The 19,086-nt window shown below is 34.6% G+C and overlaps 2 protein-coding genes across 2 annotated transcripts; one reads left to right on the forward strand and one right to left on the reverse strand.

Moving 5' to 3' along the window:
• Positions 1–7,878: 7,878 nt before the first annotated feature.
• Positions 7,879–16,321, forward strand: LOC126698226 (UDP-galactose transporter 1). The gene is made up of 5 exons (XM_050395317.1): positions 7,879–8,319; positions 11,414–11,663; positions 11,770–11,977; positions 15,184–15,415; positions 15,854–16,321. The coding sequence occupies exons 1-5, from the start codon at positions 8,206–8,208 to the stop codon at positions 16,088–16,090; spliced, it is 1,041 nt and encodes a 346-aa protein (XP_050251274.1). The 5' UTR covers positions 7,879–8,205; the 3' UTR covers positions 16,091–16,321.
• Positions 16,322–17,046: 725 nt separating this feature from the next.
• On the reverse strand, positions 17,047–18,787 carry LOC126698227 (uncharacterized). The gene is made up of 3 exons (XM_050395318.1): positions 18,252–18,787; positions 17,541–17,662; positions 17,047–17,386 (listed from the first exon to the last, which is right to left on the reverse strand). The coding sequence occupies exons 1-3, from the start codon at positions 18,633–18,635 to the stop codon at positions 17,236–17,238; spliced, it is 657 nt and encodes a 218-aa protein (XP_050251275.1). The 5' UTR covers positions 18,636–18,787; the 3' UTR covers positions 17,047–17,235.
• Positions 18,788–19,086: the final 299 nt, after the last annotated feature.

Below are 19,086 nucleotides of genomic sequence, written 5' to 3' on the forward strand. Positions count from 1 at the left end.
ATCTTCATCCTTTGAGCAGCTGTTGCAAGGAGTTCGTCATTTTGCTTCACTGATTGCCTCTCAGACTCCAGCTGCTCAGTCAAAACTTTGATCTGTTCCTTGGAAATGTTGAGAGCATCCATAGCAGCAATCAGGTCTTTCCGTAACCCCAAAGCCTTAGCCTCCAACGCCGCCATCTTCGAGTTGGCCACGACGGCCTTCTCCTCATTTGCCAAATACTAGGTTGTGATATGCTTGTTTCTCCCAACACCTTACAACGAAAAGTTTCATCAAAGTCAGTAAACATAGTTAAACGCTTAAGGACGAAGCAAAAAAGGATGAGGATAAGAAGGATTACCTGCACGAGCTTATGGACATGACGACTCACCATCTCGTGGGAGGGTATGCTTGAAATCTCTTTCATCTCCTCGGGAGTAAGGAGCTCATTGGCATGGTCCATGGCTGTCTCGGCATCGGACCAAACACTGGAACCAATCTTCTCTTTTCCTTTATTCACTATCTTCTGCATCTTCAAAGGACGGACAACCTCCTCAATAGAAACGCCAAGAGAAGCTGCCTGACCCTCTTCTAAGTCTAAGGCAAGGGTGGACGAACCTCTCTCCACCGTTTCTTTCTCTTTCTCTTTTTCCTTGTCTGTGATCCTTAACCTTCTTTGGCCAATGTTGGAAAGGGGCTCGTTCTTCTTCTCCTTAATCTTCTTGTACATCTTCTTGTTAAACTTAGTCGTCATCTCTACACCAAAGAAAACAAAAAGTTAAGACGAAGAAAAAGTGGATAAGATGATCCTATATACAAAGGCAACTTACGTTTTCTCTCTTCCCGGTCAAGCGTGCTGAGGATGTAAAGAGAAGGCTCCGGCCCTAAGCAATGACGAGCTAACGTGCATGGATCAATTAACTCGTCAAAATCATCAATAGTCCTTGCGTACTTGATTGCTGCTTGAACCCGCTCCTCAAACTTACTCTCAAGCTCAAGATGCTTCTTTACTGCAAAATACAAAACCAAGAAAAGATCAGAAGTAATGACCAATATAAACAAGAAGTTAGAAAAGAAAAGGCATCTCATGAGGAGCAAACGCACCAAGCAAAGGGGTCTCCCACCGGCACGGCAACCTAAGGACATCCCCCCAAAAATCATCAGAAAGAGTCTCCCAACTGTCACCCGACACAAAGAAATATCTAGATTTCCAATAACGGAAGATCAACGATAAGACGCGACTTTCTATCCCAAGGTACAAACTCATAATACCCAAACTCCTTGGATTCTTTCAAACGATAGAGATGGACGAACTCATTCAGCGTGATCATATCTCTGTCGGCAATGGTCGTCCAAATCACCATACAGCTTATGACGATTCGCCATAAATTAGGCATAAGCTGCCCTGGTGCAAGGTTTAGGTAGTGAAGAAGCTCCATGATAAATGGATGGACGGGGAATCTGAGGCCGCACAAAAACGCAGCCTCGTAAAAACAAACTTCCCCGTGAGCGAAGGCGCAAGCCTTCTCACCTTTTATGGGAAGACGAGCTCTAGTCTCCTCGGGAAACTGGAACCTATCTCTGAACTTGCTAAAGACCTCTATTTTCGAAGAACATTTTTCCTTAAGGACATGGAAAGGACAGGGAACGGCCGGAGTAGGAGGATAAGAAGACGAAGGCACATGAGAAGGCACAGAGGTGGCTGTGTCTACCTCGGCCCCTTCCCCGCCGACATTAGAAGACGAGCCTCTCTCCAAGTCACCTAACCTCACCTCGGACCCCATATTTTCCCTCCTTAAGACCCCTCGAACAGATTTAAACCAAACCTGAGATTTATGAAATAAAGGGTATAAATCACCCAACACTAAACCTAAGCCACTACCACTAAAAACAAAACCCTCAATCTATGGGTATGAATCACTGGATGAAAACGCACCCAATGGGTCGCTAGAAGATTCTACTAACGCCCCTAAGCGGGCAAAAAGAAATGCGACGAAGGGAGAGGTGCGCTTAACTTCAGAGTAACCCACCATTAAAGGAAACAACACCACTCGAAAAGGGGAAAGGGAAGCACAGAAAGAAAAAAGGAACTCAAAAGATAGGAATACAAGTAAAATTCAGAAAGGAAAAGAGCGTAAATAAAGGGCGTACCTGGAAATTAGGGAGGAAACTGAGAAGACTAAGAGCAAAATGCGCAACTAAGGAAGTCAAAAAAACCAATCGCAGAGAGAAGATGAAGAAGTGAGAAAAGGAAGGAAAAAATCAAAAGGTTTTGCCTTGAAAAATGCGGGAAACCTGAAAAGGTTTTCACCGGAAACAAGACCCCTCGGCCAATCAAAATCAGACACGTGGCCACGATGTGTGCCACGCCGCCACAAAGCAATCAATGCAGGAGTAGAACCCCAAGCACCACAACTGCAAAAAAAATAAATAAATAAATAAACCTTTCGTATTCCTGTGACTGTCCAAAATGTGGACGACCTCGGAATAGGGGGGCAGCTGATAGACTCGATCATACCATCGTCGTCCATAATCATGGGCAAGGACGAAGAGGATTCCCAGATTCATCCAGCCAGTAATGGTCGCCAAACAAGGACGAACTAATCCATCCTCACTCATTAATGAACCATTATAAAGTAATGATTAGCCTCTATACCGTTGGGAGGATAACCCACCATTAACACCCTGCAGAGGCGTTACCAGGAGAGAATAAAGTCACCATTAAGGATCCACCAACGGCTAGAATGAGGTATCTGTGTACATGTATATATAGCCATGAAATCCAAAAGAGAGGTACATATACAAAGTAATACTCTAGCTCTTTCGTACTGATTTCTTAACATTTCTTTGGCCGATTTTTCTGATTTTGGCATCAGAGGCTTTGTGGCAGGCACCACACCGGTGACCCACATTTCTTCTTTTCACTACTCATTTTTCAGGATCAGGTTGGCTGAGGACGACTCCAATCTGGACAATCACACTTGACTAACGATTCGGACATCATCAGATAATATAGTAAATAATATCTAATTGACACAAAATTTTATGTGTACTAAGAGTATAAAGAATATGCAATTCAACGGTTAGATTTTCAAAATATGTAATAATGTTTATTTTAATGAGTAAAATTATACCCTTAGGCTACAACTAATTTTGTAACTAAATTTTCTCCATCTAAAAAACTATCTCATTTTCTTATGTTTGGTGGTTTCGCATTAGTTATAGTTGTTTTCCTTATTTAACTTAATATGAGATAGAGTTGTTTTCTAAAAAAATTTAGTGAAAAATAACTCTATCTCATTCCAAGCTAAATAAGGAAGTTAAGAAATAATTTTTCTTTGACCAATTTTTTTTAATACTATCAAATACAAGAAAATGTGGAAAACTTTCTTCACACAAGATTTTAGATTGAAACAAACAAAACGTAACTAATTATATTGACTTTTGACCAAAAATATAATAGTGGAACTGGTAAAAATTAAGCTACCAAAGCTAAAATTTGTTTGTTTTTTTTTAAGCTCCTTTATTACAAGACTCATGTGGGACCCGCAAACAATGACAACAACCAAAAAAAAAAAATTTACTTAGGTTGTGTTTGGCAACATGTAAATTATTTTCTGAGTGTAAAATATTTTTTGGTAAAAACATTTTTGGGAAAGGAAAATTTTTTCAAGTGTTTGGTTGCATTCTGAAAATAGTATTGGAAAATGTTTTTAGGAGTTTGGTTGCATTCTGAAAAAGCTAATTTTCTACTAGTTCCTCACATTTTCTCAACTTCTAAACAAATTTTATAGTAGAAAATTTCAATATAAAACCTTAAAGAAACAAAAATCAAAATAAAACCATTCATACTCTCAAACTTAGTCAAACTAAGAGAGGGAGGAAGAAAGATTGAGAGACTGAGGGGAAGAGAGAGGTAGATCGAGAAAGATATAGAGATCAAGTCAAGGGGTGGGTCAATCTAGAGGGCGGCAAAGACAAGATCAAGAGGTGGAGGGGACGAGCTACAAGGCGGTGGCAATGAGAACGAGATGACAAGGAAATTGCCCCTCAAGTCATTACACTTTGTTTTAAAAAAAAAATTAAATAACTCTTTTTCCATATGTTTGGTTGTGAACCTAACACAAGCCCAAAAAAAAAAAAAAAACATTTTATGTAATTTGGTTCACACGAATCATTAATTGTTTTATACTTCTAAATAATTACATAAATAAAGAAATTTCATTTTTTTTAAAAACGCTAAATATAAAAATATTTTGCATTTTTTAGGCCATCTGATAATATCAAGTGGAAAACACATCCTCTAAATTTGAAATATACATATAAAAAAAATATTAAGTGAAAAAGCGAATGTTTTAAACAAAAATGATCATTTGGAAAAGAGTCAATGATGTCATCAACTAGTCAATAAGGATTAATGGTCAATTTGGAGAGAGAGAGAGAGAGAGAGAGAGAGAGAGAGAGAGAGAGAGAGAGAGAGAGAGAGAGAGAGAGAGAGAGAGAGTACCCTTAACCATTGTGAGGGTATTTTTGTGATGTGAAGTGTATTTGTGGTAGACAATTAAGCACATAGTGTGTGTTTGACTCCAACTTAAAAAACCAGTTTATTTTACTATTTAACTTATTTTTGATATTATTTATGGGTCCCATTGCATTTTTTTGTACTATTTATGAGTCTCACTGTACTATTTCAACTAATTTTTACCTTTATCTACAGTATTTTCAGCAAAAAATTTTCAGTTTTAATAAAATAAACGGATCCCAAATAAACCCGTAATGTTCCTAAAAATGTTTGTTGTTCTATTGAGTTTGTTTTCCATTTATAACATAAAATGTTTTTCAGTTTACCAACAAAAGGGGTTATTTATGAATGGATTTGAATTTTAACAAATTTACTGTTGAATTACATTTGCTTCTAATCTCCCAATTCTAGCAAAATTTCAAAATGATCATAGATTAACAACTATATCATCTATAAAATACTTAAATTTCAAATTTTTATATTTTAAAATTATATACAAAAAGGTTAGTTTATAGATTAAATAATAAATAACATTTAATTTATATAAATTTTGGTATGCATGTAGTATGTATATTAAGAACATGTAATTTAACTATAAATATTAATTTAATAAAAAAATATAAAGTGAAGTAACATTATTTAAAATTACACAACTTATAAATTTTTACTTAAAAAGGTAGATGCACATGATATGTAAATGAGAGCGTATTTGGGAAGGGAAGAAATAAAGACATGGTGGCTAGAGGGAAGGACGGAAGATGGACCTAATGCAAAAGGATCTTTTCGGCATATTATTTTGTGCTATCCTTGGTTTGGACGGTAGATTGGGGCTGGACGATCCAAATATGACCGTTTAACTTTTGAACAAATGCTTACATCCAAAACAAAATTACATGTCAATGTCTTCCTAAAACATTTCATTTCGGATGGCTGATAGTTTTCGAAACATGAACAACATTTTTTTTTTTTTTTTCGGGGGGGCAATTGGACTATTATATATGTCAATTGTTCTATCCTCTCCTCAGAGTTACCGTTGCTATTAGAGACTAAACACGTAGCCCCCAAACACATGAAGAAAGTAATAAATCAAAAGGTGTCGCACAGGGCCCAATGGCCCATGCGCTACACAACTATAATAAGTTTTCATGCTCAGAACACATAAATTATAAAATTGATATGTACACAATGAAATTATTATTCAATATAACTGGTGTGTTATCTCAGGTAAAGATAGACTCCATACATAGAACTCAATTTTTATTTTTTTTTTGGGGGTAAGAATGGGGTGTAATTTACCATATATATGAAACCATTAAAAATTAATCATTAAAATTCATTGCAATGAATTCCCCTATTTCAATAGAAAATAATAATAATAATAATAATAATAAGATGATTGATAATCTTTTTTTATTTGAGATAGAAATTTTATTCTAATATAATCTAAGTGTATAAGTGAGTGAAATTCTATCTTAGAGACTTTATACTCCAACCATTGGCCCCTCTTCTTACCTCCACAAGAATTTATATTTGTAAAATGACCATCATGTCAAGAATGTACAATAATTAGTACACCTAATATTAGAAGGTGACTATATGTTTTTTTATTAGCTACACTGAGGGAGAGTTGATGTTTATAACTTATTATTATTATTTATAATTGATTTCTAGCTTATTTAACTTCCAGCTAATGAATTTTGTCTTAACTACTACTAGTAGTTGGAGGGAAAAAAAAAAAAAAAACATTAATGATAATAAGGTGATGGGGGGTTTACAATTTAATGTGTTAGGGCAGTTTGGTAAACTGTAATAGACATTGTAGTATAATAGTTATACCTATGATTTAGTTATTCAATAGTTTAGTTATATTTATATTACAAAGAATAATCATTCCTTATAAATAGTCATTATTTAAAATGAGGAGCAACATTTTTTTTTAAGGAACAAAAATGAGAAATAACTATTCATTTTTAAGAAATAGCTATTCCTTAATAGGTGTATTAATTTCTAAAATTAATATATTTCTAAATAAACAAACTTTCTGTATGCACATAACAATTATGAAAAAAAAAATCATAAAAAATGACTAATATCTCTTTCAAATTTAAAAAATATTATTTTTTAGGAAATATAATTATATGAGTAAGATATTCCTAAAATATATCTTAAGTTTGATTTAAAGTGCTTTCATTCTATTGTTTTCAAAGTTATATTATTGTGTTGTCACCAAACAAATGAATAAAAATAAGTATTACATTACATCACATCATTTTTTATTCCTTATAATACCTATTCCTATTCTTATATAATTATCGTTACAGTCTATCAAACATGCCCTTATAGGTGAAAATTTGTAATTATAAGACAAATATTATTAATCAATCACTTTGTTTTTTGAGAATTTATTAATCTATCACTTTGGTAAAACGAGAAAAAGAAAAAAAAGAAAAGAAAATTGTACCAAACACCTCTCATATTAATTTCCCTTTTTTCTTTTACCTTAATATAAATTTCGAGAAGTGTTATGTTTACAATATTTTTACAACAAATCATAGGTAGTAAATTATTATTGATTCTTATTTGAATCCATTACTTTAAGGGTGTGTTTGGATACCACTTATTTTACTGAAATTGAAAACTTATTACTAAAAGTATTGTAAATAAAGGTAAAATCTAATTAAAATAGTACAGTGAGGCCCATAAATAATAGCAAAAATAAGTAAAATTTTTAATCAGTTCTCAAACACACACTAAATTATATTTTTTCTCACTCGTAACAATCAATTATAACCTTACACTTAAAATTTATTGTAAAAATATTGTGAAATTTGTATTTCTCATAAATTTCAATCACCTAATGTTACGCCGAAATTAAATGGGTAACAAAAGTTAATATAACGGTGATTATCACCGTTTCAGTCCATATAAATTCTCCTTAACAACTTTCCTTGAGATTAATAAACTTTCACTGTGCATAAATATTAAATAAACCATAACCGCGGAAATACAAACCAGTCAGAATCCATAGAGAGAAACGCTGTAGTAGTTGTTGTAGTAGTGTCCCACACACGATGATTGATGAATCACAAAAATTTTAAAAAAAAAAATTTGAGAAATTTTCCCATATTCTCTGGAGTCAAAAACGTTGAAAATTAAAGTCAAATCTGAACCTTCTCTTTAGTATATCCATTGAATGGCTGCGATTTTCTGACTCTCACCCCCTAGGTTAGGCTAGGCTACCCCTAAAAACCTTGGATAGTGGGTCCCACATCCCCCAACTAAGAAATACTCCTACTCGTACTAGAGAATAATAATAATAATAATAATAATAAAAATGGGACTGTTTTTTTAGCTACAAAAAGCACAATGTACACAACAGATTCGGACATAATTCCAAATCCCATGGCGTGAGTGAGAGAGGAGAGAACAAAAAAGAGAAAGAAACGTTTAGAATAGAATTTTCAACAAAACGAAGAAAGAAACCAAATCTCACTCCAATTACAAATAGAATAGGTACCTCCTCCACCGTTACGACCCTCCCTCACATTTTTCCCAATTCTCTCTCTCTCTCTGTTTTTTTAGGTTTAGCAGCAGCAGCAGCACTTCACAGCTCTCTCTCTCTCTCTCTCTGTGCTGGGTCTGTGCTGGGTCTGAGTGCTTGTGATTTTGAGAATTTATCTCTGGTGATCTGCGTGTCTCCAGAGAGAATGATGGAGGAAACTAAGTTGTTACAGTGGAGCGTGATTAGATCTCTTCTCGCTATTCTTCAATGGTGGGCTTTCAACGTCACCGTTATCATCATGAACAAGTGGATCTTCCAGGTCCTTCTTCATTTCTCTTCCTGCCAATTACTGTTTCTTAGATTCCGCTTTTTCTTTCAATTTCTATTGCCATTTTTATATTTTTTATATGTTTGTTTGATTTTTACACTTAGTTTGTGTTTTAATTTTTCAATTTGGACAGTCTCTGTGTTATGGATTTAGTGTTTCAAAGACAGACGCTTCACTTGCCAATACACTGTTTCTTAAATTTGCTGGATTGATTGGAGAATTTAATTTGAAAAATGACAATTTACTATTGAGAAATTTTGGACATTTCTCCTTTGATTTTGGTGAACAAGACGAGCTAAGCTATGGCGAGGCTATAAATTTCTGTGTTAATCGGATCTATGAATAAGAAAAGATATATGAACAGATCAGATCTATGGATGTAAAATTTAGTGGAATTAATTATTGATTATGTTGTACCTAGGTCCTAGAGAGATTATTTGCTTTGCTTGGCTAAGGAATCAGTCTACCACTTTTGATTTCTCTCTCTTAATTGAATATTTTGAAATTTCTAACACTGTTGACAAGTCTTGACTTTGACTCCCATTACTCACATGTCATGTGAAGATGGGTTGGTATTATGGGCCCTTCAAACTTCAAAATTTTGTTGAATAAGTCTCATAGTCTGCCTATTCTTTTATGCTGGTCCCAGAGAAGAGGGGGTAATGTATTCTTTGCCTATTCACTCTTTGGCTTTTTTCTTTTAAGGATGAGATGAAATGGTGAGATTAGAAAGATCCCATTGTCCTAGAAATAGAATTGTTGTTTGTTAAATGACCCACCTGGTTCATACTACGAGCTTTAATTCGTATCGTAGGATTGGGGTAGGATCTAGATCCAAATTGTGAAATTCCTACCACATTCTCGCCAGATCCTAAATTTTGACATATTTATAGCCATTGTTTGGACACTTGAGAGATCAACTAGAAAAAGGGGAAAAAAAATTTTAAGACCTTTTGTAACAAATCCATCACTTCTCCAAGATAAATGCTTTGCCCTTATTGATAACTTATACATAAGAATCTTCTATTAACTCTAATTGTCATTGTCTATTGAATCAATCACCAAGATGAAAAACTCTCCTCTCTATCGATTTGGCATATCAAAAGCATGTAAGAGAAATGAAGGCAATACAATATAATGATTATCAACTTTTATTTAGCTGAACTCATGCTTTCAATATTGAAACCCTTGTCGATGCTATTGTTATAATGTTTGTAGTTAAAAAAAAATATTTCTATTTGTGATATATACATTTATCTCTTTAAAATTCATTTGATTTATTGTAGATTATCATTCTTATTTTCTAAAAAAAAAAAAAAAATTTATCACCTATGTGATGTTGATGCTTCTTGAACACATTATTAATACCAGTGATTTTTCACTTTTTTATTCTAAAGAAAAGTGAAATCTTATGATTCTTGATCCGATCCTATGATTTAATCCAGAAGACTCTCCTTCTGATTCTACAATTTTGATTTTAAAAAACCGTGATACTAAAGAGATGTTTGGAGCTAAGACCAGTAGTTGGTTCATGCCATTGTAGTAGAACATGATAATGATCTGCCAATGAGCTCTAGTTCAAATGACACTTTCTCTTCTTGTAAGAGTAAGGTGGAGGATGAGACCGTGGTTTCAAAACTCATCAGCACCATGGGTAACTTACCAATAGGGAGAAGGAAAAAAAAAAAAAAAAAACTCTATAATAATCTTAATCTAAGATTGTTGGACATGGTGGGTTACAATGTTTTATGGCTTCAAATTTGATTCCATTGTTGGGCTCCTCTGAGACCTTGTCTAATTTTATCTTTCCAGTATATCTCTATAAATTGTGCAGAGGTGCTGAATTACTTGTTGATGGGGAGAACCTGGTATGAGTTATAATAACCCAATTTGAGCTCCTCAAGCTCAGGTGAATATTCTCAATGGCAGGCAGTGCCTGATTTTCCTTTCTCCGTCTGTCAAAACCATAGTTAAATATTTTTAATTAACCCAGGATCACAAACTTCAGGGGATGAGGTATGTTAATGGGCTTTGTTTACTGCTGCCTAAAAAGATATTCAGATCCAAGTTTGACTTGGATATCCGTTGGATTTAGTCATTTTAAGTGTTTATAGATTTTGGATGCTTATTTTCTCCCTAACCATATGACCTGTTAGGTGCATCCTAGTAGTTGGAAGCTTTAGATGAGCTATAGACCTAGACATCTTGGGTTTGATCCCTATTAGGAGTTCTCCTGGATTACTTGATATGCAGTTCTAGAGGGTGGGGTCATGTATCCGTGGTTTATCCCCAGGAGTGGGTTTAAAGGGCTTTGGCTTGGTGCAGTTCCACATCATAAAAAATCTCTCTAACCATATGTTGTTTTATTTTGTGGCTCTAAACCTGATAATGAAATGTTCTTTTTCAAATTTACATGAAAGATTGATTTTGTATTGGCCATAATGTTCTAATGATCTTACTACATACCATTGCATGTATTAAGGCCAACATCTGATCAATGGAAGAGATTTACTGTGTATTACCCATAAATTCTCTATTTCAAATTGCTTCATTCTGGATCTAGACTACTTTCCTTTTCTTTAATATTTTATATAAAATCCGAAATGATGTCAAACCATGAGAGCTTTATTTGAATAAAAAGCAATAAATGAGACATGCACCACAACAACAAGCAATACAAATAAACTTTTGTTTTGACTAAACATTTGTGTATGACTTGACAGTTAATTCAGTTTTGACTGACTAATCCATATACTTCCTGCATGCATATGAGTTTGTCTATACTTCTATTTTACAAATATGATATATTCTAGCACATATCTAGTAATATCAATTGATGGAACTTATAATGCTTTCTCTGGTGTTACCATTATATTCATTGTTGTTTGTAGTTTCTTACAACTGCATGCCAATTTATCAATTATAACTTATTCCCTCCTCATTTATATTTTGATTAGTTAATTTTTTTCCCAATCATTACTACCAACAATAGTTGGAGAAAAAGGTTGGCTTGATCCTCGCTATATTTGTGAGTTTGTGGTGATCACCACAGCTGATGTAAATCTAAACTAATTTCTTCTTTCAGAAACTGGATTTTAAGTTTCCTCTATCAGTATCATGTATTCATTTCATTTGCTCGGCCATTGGAGCGTACCTCATGATCAAAGTGTTTAAGGTTAAACCACTTATAACGGTTGACCCTGAAGATCGCTGGAGAAGAATATTTCCCATGTCATTTGTGTTTTGTATCAACATCGTGTTGGGGAATGTGAGCTTACGTTACATCCCAGTTTCGTTTATGCAAACAATAAAGTCATTCACTCCTGCTACCACAGGTCAGTTTCAAGCATGGGTAACATCTATCATTATTTTCATTCTTGCTTTTTATAATGATTCTTAAATTGTATCCTAACTGCATCTGATAAAGAGGATTTTGAACAGTTGTTTTGCAGTGGCTTGTTTGGAGAAAATACTTTGACTGGCGAATTTGGGCTTCTTTGGTACCCATTGTTGGAGGAATTCTTCTCACATCGGTTACAGAGCTTAGTTTTAATATGTTAGGATTCTGTGCTGCCTTATTTGGTTGTCTTGCTACTTCCACAAAAACTATCCTTGCAGAATCTCTGTTGCATGGATACAAGTTTGACAGGTAGTGTCTGTATTCTTGTTTCCCCCCCCCCCCCCCCCCCCCTTCTTTCTTCATTATTCTCATGTCATCATTTTGTTTCTTTCCTTCTTGCCTTTTGTCTTTGTTCCTAGGCAAGGCACGTCAACTTTTTGATAAGTTTTCATCAATGTTTCTGTAGTTTTTTTTACTGTAATATGCATGAGATGTGATGTATGATTCGTCATGTCATTGCACTATGAAGTTGTATGCTTCAGAATGATACCATTGATGTCAGTGCTTCCATATGGATCCACAGCCAAGTATGTGGAGTCTTTGCAGTGTCTCTTTTCAGTGTCTTTGTGTTCAAAACACAGAACATTGGCTGCATGTGGTAGTGGTACACAACTTTTGACAGCCTCCTAGTTGGGCAATAATAGCCTAAAGAAGATTCTTGTAGGTGTTAGAGAAGTTCGGGCAGTTCTGGCAATAAAATTGAATATTACCGTAGAAAATAATATGTAGAGTTTGCTTTGTTGATACTTTTTCAGTATATCAATATGAATATGTGATATTTTAAATAGAAGTATGATTAGTGGCCTAGACTCTCCCTTGCCAGTGTGTCCTAACTGCCTAGGCAGTCTGTTTAATACCTTATATGCACTGGGACTGATGATGAAGATGGGCATGTCTATCTGAACATGAAGCCTTTTGGATTCCCCATTGCATGAATTTTGTTTCATGTTGCTTATGAATTATGATGGCCTGGCCTTTTGTTTCTTTCTAGAATAGGAACTTGTGCATCTCAATACTATCCAACAATTTTTTTTTTTAAAAGGAGTCGGAGAGAAGAGAGGGGGGGGGAGGTACACCATAGCAGCATTTCTGTCATTTGATCAATCTTCGCTCTTCCGTGATGGAAATGTTGTGCATTCAAATGCTATAACACAATCCATGTGCATCATTCATTGTGTTAATTGTAATTAGAACCATGTCCTTGGGATGCATTGATTAACATGTAAATCAAAGAAAATAGTTCAATAATATAATTGACACTGAAGAATGACTATACAATTAAAATAAAAGAACAGAAGTTAATTATTGTGCATACACAGCATCTAAGACCCAACTTTTATTATTAAAACAGAAAATTATTTAGATGATAAGTGTCTGTTTGGCAAAAGCTAAATAGCTTTTAGCTTTTAGTCTCAGTTTTTTTTTTTTTTTTTTTTTTTTTTGAAATTTTACAAAACTAGTTTTTAGCTTTTTGTCACACATTTATCATAAATAAATAGTGAAACACTGATAATACTTGTAAATATTTTTGGAACTTTTAGTAATAGAATATTAATCAGAGTAATATTGTTAAACTACTTGAAACTTTAGTAATAGAATTTACACAAAACAAATTATTTTAATAATTTTAGTATACTTGTAGTTTGCCACATAGCAAAAGCATGTTGTACAAGATGGAAACACTTATGCTGAACCACTAGCCATTTGATCAATCTTCACTCTTCTGTGATGGAAATGTTGTGCATTCAAATGCTATAACACAACAATCCATGTGCATCATTCATTTTGTTAATTGTAATTAGAACCATGTCCTTGTGATGCATTGATTAACATGTAAACCAAAGAAAATAGTTCCATAATATAATTGAAACTGAAGAATGACTATACAATTAAAATAAAAGAACAGAAGTTAATTATTGTGCATACACATCATCTAAGACCCAACTATTATTATTATTATTAAACAGAAAATTATGGCAGATGATAAGTGTCTGTTTGGCAAAAGCTAAATAGCTTTTAGCATTTTGTCTCAGTTTTTTTTTTTTTTTTTTTAACAAAACTAGTTTTTAGCTTTTTGTCACACATTTATCATAAATAAATAGTGAAACACTGATAATACTTGTAAATATTTTTGGAACTTTTAGTAATAGAATATTAATTAGAGTAATATTCTTTAAACTACTTGAAACTTTAGTAATAGAATTTACAAAAAACAAATTATTTTAATAATTTTAGTATGCTTGTAGCTTGCCACATGGCAAAAGCACGTTGTACAAGATGGAAACACTTATGCTGAACCACTAGCCACAACCACATGTACAAGTGAGATGCAACTTATTATATAGCATATGATAAATGTCACAAAATACTAGTAATTTGAATGCTTAGAACCAACACAATGATATCTTGCCCTCGCTTGGAGCAGCAAAAAAAAAATGCTAAGGAATCAAAAAAAAAAAAATTTTGAAAAATTGGATCTATGTCCAATGAATCCCACCTAACAAGAAAAAGTATTTTGTTTTGGCTCGACCTAAAATCATATATGAGATAGCTTATTATGAATTTATAAAGGATGTTAATGTTGTTCTATATATTATAATTTGTTTACATAAATATGCAATTTTTTAAAATATAAAATAATAAATGAACAAATTTTATGCAAGCCGCCAACCTACCTCAAACCCCTTTTTGCCATGCTTGGGACCGGCTGTGAACAAAATATATGACATTAACATTGACACAGGCAGAAACGATGCAATCTTTATTTATCTATATAATTTTCAATGCGATGCAATTTAAGAATGTCCTCATAAAATCTGCCCAAGTACTGAACAATAAATTTCCAATAATGAGTGGTGAATATGGTGGATTTTGAGATGCTTGAGGTATTTATATATGGGCTGGGTTGTTCTTTGTAATCAGTACTGTTTTCTCATATTCTGGACTGATGCAACCCTAGCTTCACTTAGTGGTACAATGCTTAAGGTAGAGAGGGTTTGTCACTCCACTGTAAACCTGTGACAACATTCCAAAATTTGAACTCTTCCTCTGTTATTTTCTGCAACTAGGTGGATCCTAAAGATCGTTATTATTTATATACTCTTGTTATGAATTTCTCTTTCCTCACTCCTGTTCTCCTATCCAGGCACTTTGTGATTTTATTTGTGTTCTCTTCTTTCTTGCTTGCTTACGTGAGTCAATGGATATCAATATGAGTGTGTGAAACTTGAGTTTTAATGTACTGTGTGTTTGCGTGTCTCTGTGTGTGTGAGAGAGAGAGAGAGAGTTTTGCGTTTGTTTTATGAGACTCTGTGAGAGAACACATACACATGCATGAGTTTCTTGTTTGTTTTCTAAGTGCATGATACTCTATCTTTTACTTCAAACAATAAAGGTGCACAATTTATGCTGGATTATTTAATTATTAATTCAACTTTATTTTTGGTCGGACTCAGCATAAACACAGTGTACTACATGGCACCTTTTGCAACCATGATTTTGGCAGTACCTGCAATGCTACTCGAAGGAAATGGCGTTTTGGAATGGCTTCACACCCATGAGTCTCTTTGCTCATCCCTCATCATTATTTTCAGCTCCGGAGTGTTGGCTTTCTGTCTTAACTTCTCCATCTTTTATGTGATTCACTCCACAACTGCTGTCACATTCAATGTTGCTGGAAACCTTAAGGTGAAAACAATTTAGCAAAATCAGATAGACTGTTTAATGCATTTTCTCATTATTGATGATATTATTGTTTTCAGATTGCCTTGCCACTGATTGTTCTTTATTTCTCAAGTGATTTTATTTAATAGACGTACATTGTTGAATTTTGAATACTTGAATCCGTGTATGCAACAAATTGCTTATTTATTTTGAATCCTTGAATCTTGTGAATGGTTCCAAGTTCCAACTAAGAACTTCTTACATCTTCTCACCCTTGTGCGCTGTCTCCACACTTGAATGAGTTCTTAAAATTTTGTATTACTTTGTTGTTGCATGTACCCTACTGATTGATGGACTGGATTATTCTTGCCATTCATATAAAGAAACCTCTATGTTTTTATTCATTGCACATCTTCCTTATCGGATGTTGTTGATTTACATTGCTGTGTTTGTTATGTACAGGTTGCAGTTGCTGTCCTTATTTCTTGGCTGATATTCCGAAACCCAATTTCGGGTTTGAATGCCGTTGGATGTGCCGTGACACTTGTTGGATGTACATTCTACGGATATGTGAGGCACTTGCTCTCACAACAGCCACCAGGAACCCCTACCCCTCGAACACCCCGTACACCCCGGACACCATTAAATCGGATGGAGCTGCTCCCCCTTGTAAATGATAAATTAGATGATAAAGTCTGATTCTGAGATGATGTTGAATGTGAGGATCCTGGAAGAGTTTAATAGGGGGAAAAAAAGGTACAAAAGAAAAAACAGACACGTCTCTTTGTTCTGTAAACTTGCATCAGTTCACTAGAAAATTTTAATATATGCATTTTACCTCTCAGAACTAGAAACTTCTTCAGGTTCTTATATATATTGCTATTTTTGGCCTGAATGTATTGAGAATTATAATCCGTTGCCATTGATTCATATGCTTCTAGCCTATACAAATACTTACAACATGTGGACTCTTGTTCATCACGATATATCTCTCACAATATGTGGACTCTTGAATGTGTTGTCCATATCTTGCGAAAAAAAAATAATATATGACAGTTACATGGTGAAATTATTGCAAAAGTGGAGCCAAGTCCAATTCAGAAAAAATAAAAATAGATGCCAGTTACATAATGTAATTATTGCAAAAGTAGAGTTGAGTCCAATTCCTGTCTAAAATTGAATTGATATTTGATACCAAAAAGAAATAAACGAGAGAGGGGCAAGTGGTTGGGGTCTTTGTTAATCGTAACGGACATAGACATTAATAAGAAGTCATTAATAAGAAGTAAACAAGCGGGACAACCGGACAACTAGTTGGAGACTTCGAAAGAATTTTTGGGCCGATAAAAAGTGGGCGCGCTTGTGGAAACTTTAACGGATGGTGTCTCTTCCTCAGGCTCTTTTGTTAACGTACAACAAATTTATATGTTCCAACTTCTAATTACTACTATTATTCAGCCGAAAAATATCCATCAAATTACGAGGCCAGCACAGCCCTCTCTAACTCTAACATAGGCCCCCCAGAAAAGAAGTACTCAGCTTTCCTAATTGTCAATCTCTTTTATCTTTTTTTAACTGCTATCTTCAGCAATTATGGAAACTGGGGATTTGAAGATTTTAGCCACATTGTTGCAACATATATATATATATATAGCTTGAGAGAGCGAGAGAGGAGGATTATCATTGTCAATTAATAAGAGACTAGAGAGATTAGTAGTTACAGGATCTAGAACCATTTTAATTTCTCCCCCGCACCCCTAAACAAGTTAAGCTTAGAAAAGCTAATATTAGAAACTATCTTCTTCCCGTATATAATTAGCTCATTACATAATTAATAACAAGGACTAAGCCAAGAGCCAGAAATTCCTCTGCCATTTAGTGCTGATTAAGTACCCACCCATGCCTCTGCTCTGCTTTCTCACTCCAATGGTCCAACAATCAGCATTGTTAATGCACCGCTCCACAAACTCCTCCGAGCTGTCTGACCCACACAAGCTGCACAAAGCCCCACTTTATCATTAATTTGATTTTAAATGATAGAGAAGTCAAGATCTAGAGTTCTGTGAACATAGATAAAAAAAGCAAGGGGAGTGAATTGGGAAAAGGAAAGATGAGATTTAGATGGGTTTAGGAGTGGACCCACACCCACCAGCTGAAAAGTGTAGATGGCCTCTTCTGTCCAAGCACTAGCACAGACACTTCCAGCTTCTTCACTTGGCTCATCACTGTTGCCAGTTTTGGCCCTTGGATAACCAGTGCTTCTACTTCCACCTAAAAATTTACCCCACTCATGCAAGTTAACACAACAGTAGATGAAACAGAATTTCTATTCAATACCACAAATTAAATAAATAAATAAAGAAAAGAAAACAAGTAACAGGAAAGCCAAAGTGTCTGAAAATCTGCATCTTCCCATTCTGGAAAGAAAAAGAAAAAGAAAAAGATGAAAGGAAAACTGAAGCTGAAGAATCATCATTCCCCTCCTGCACTAAAGAAGAGAAAGGAGCTTTCTTTCATTCTTTTAACCTGAAAAGGCTATTGATAAAAGAAATAGTAATAAAAGAAAAGAAAACCGCAAAAAAAACTGAAAATGTTTCCCTCTTTAAACAGGATTGAAACTTTGAAAGGTAGAAGAGGAAGACCAAGAAGGATCTGTCAAACACAATAAGAATACTACCCCCCCCTTTCTCAACATATGGGATCTATCAAAAACAGGATGAAAAGGCATATATAATGCAGAAGAGAAAGCAAGTTAATTATTTTTAATCTGATACTCCTAAGACTTAAACAGAGAAGGAAAAAATATAATAAACTCACTTGAACTTGACCATTAAAAGAGAACAGAGTCACAAACACATACCTCTGGTTTACAAGCCTTGCAAAGAGATCCAAGAGAGTTGGCCAGGTCAGGAGAACAAGTTGAAGATGAGGAGTCAGATGCCCTCTCAGAGGAGCCAGGGATGATGTGAAGGAGAGTAAACAAATCACCCTTGTTAGCTACATGTGTGAGTGCCCACATCATTGCATGCTTGGAATGTGAGGTATTATCCACCACCACCATCACTCTCTTCCTCATTCCCAACCCACCATTCTCACTTCCATACATGTTAAGCCCTTCCATTTGCTTCAAACTTCCCTCACACCTACCACCAATGTAACTATTATTACCACCCCACCTCTTGGATGTTGATTTCCATGCTTCTCTTCCGCTTACTTGACTTAAAAAGGATCCTGAACCTGCCATTTTTCTCCTAGCCCCTATACCCTATAACTTGTGTTTATAGTAAAACTGTACCAACTCTAGAGAGAGAGAGATGCAGATGCAATAGAAGGGTAATAATGAGAAAACCGAGTGAGTGAGAGTGAGAGACTGATGGGTGGTGAGTTAAAAGGACAGAGAGTGGTGGGGGGGACTGCTGATGCAAAGCCATAATTTTTATTTTATCTTTATGCAGGTTAAAGTGTCACGGGAATCCTTGTCCAGTTGTGGCTTAAGTCTGCGTAAACAATCACTACGCTCTGTTTATGATGATGAAACGGAGAATCCTCTGTACTATATCTATATTTCTTACATCTCCTAGATTCCTCTATAATATTTTTTTTCCTCTAAAAGAAAACAATAATTCTATTGACGGAGCGCTTTTTTTTTTTTTTTTCCAACGTTTCTGTTAAGTTACATTGATACAAGAAGCGGA

The sequence above is a fragment of the Quercus robur genome, chromosome 9 (assembly GCF_932294415.1).
Source record: "Quercus robur chromosome 9, dhQueRobu3.1, whole genome shotgun sequence".
Taxonomy (NCBI): domain Eukaryota; kingdom Viridiplantae; phylum Streptophyta; class Magnoliopsida; order Fagales; family Fagaceae; genus Quercus; species Quercus robur.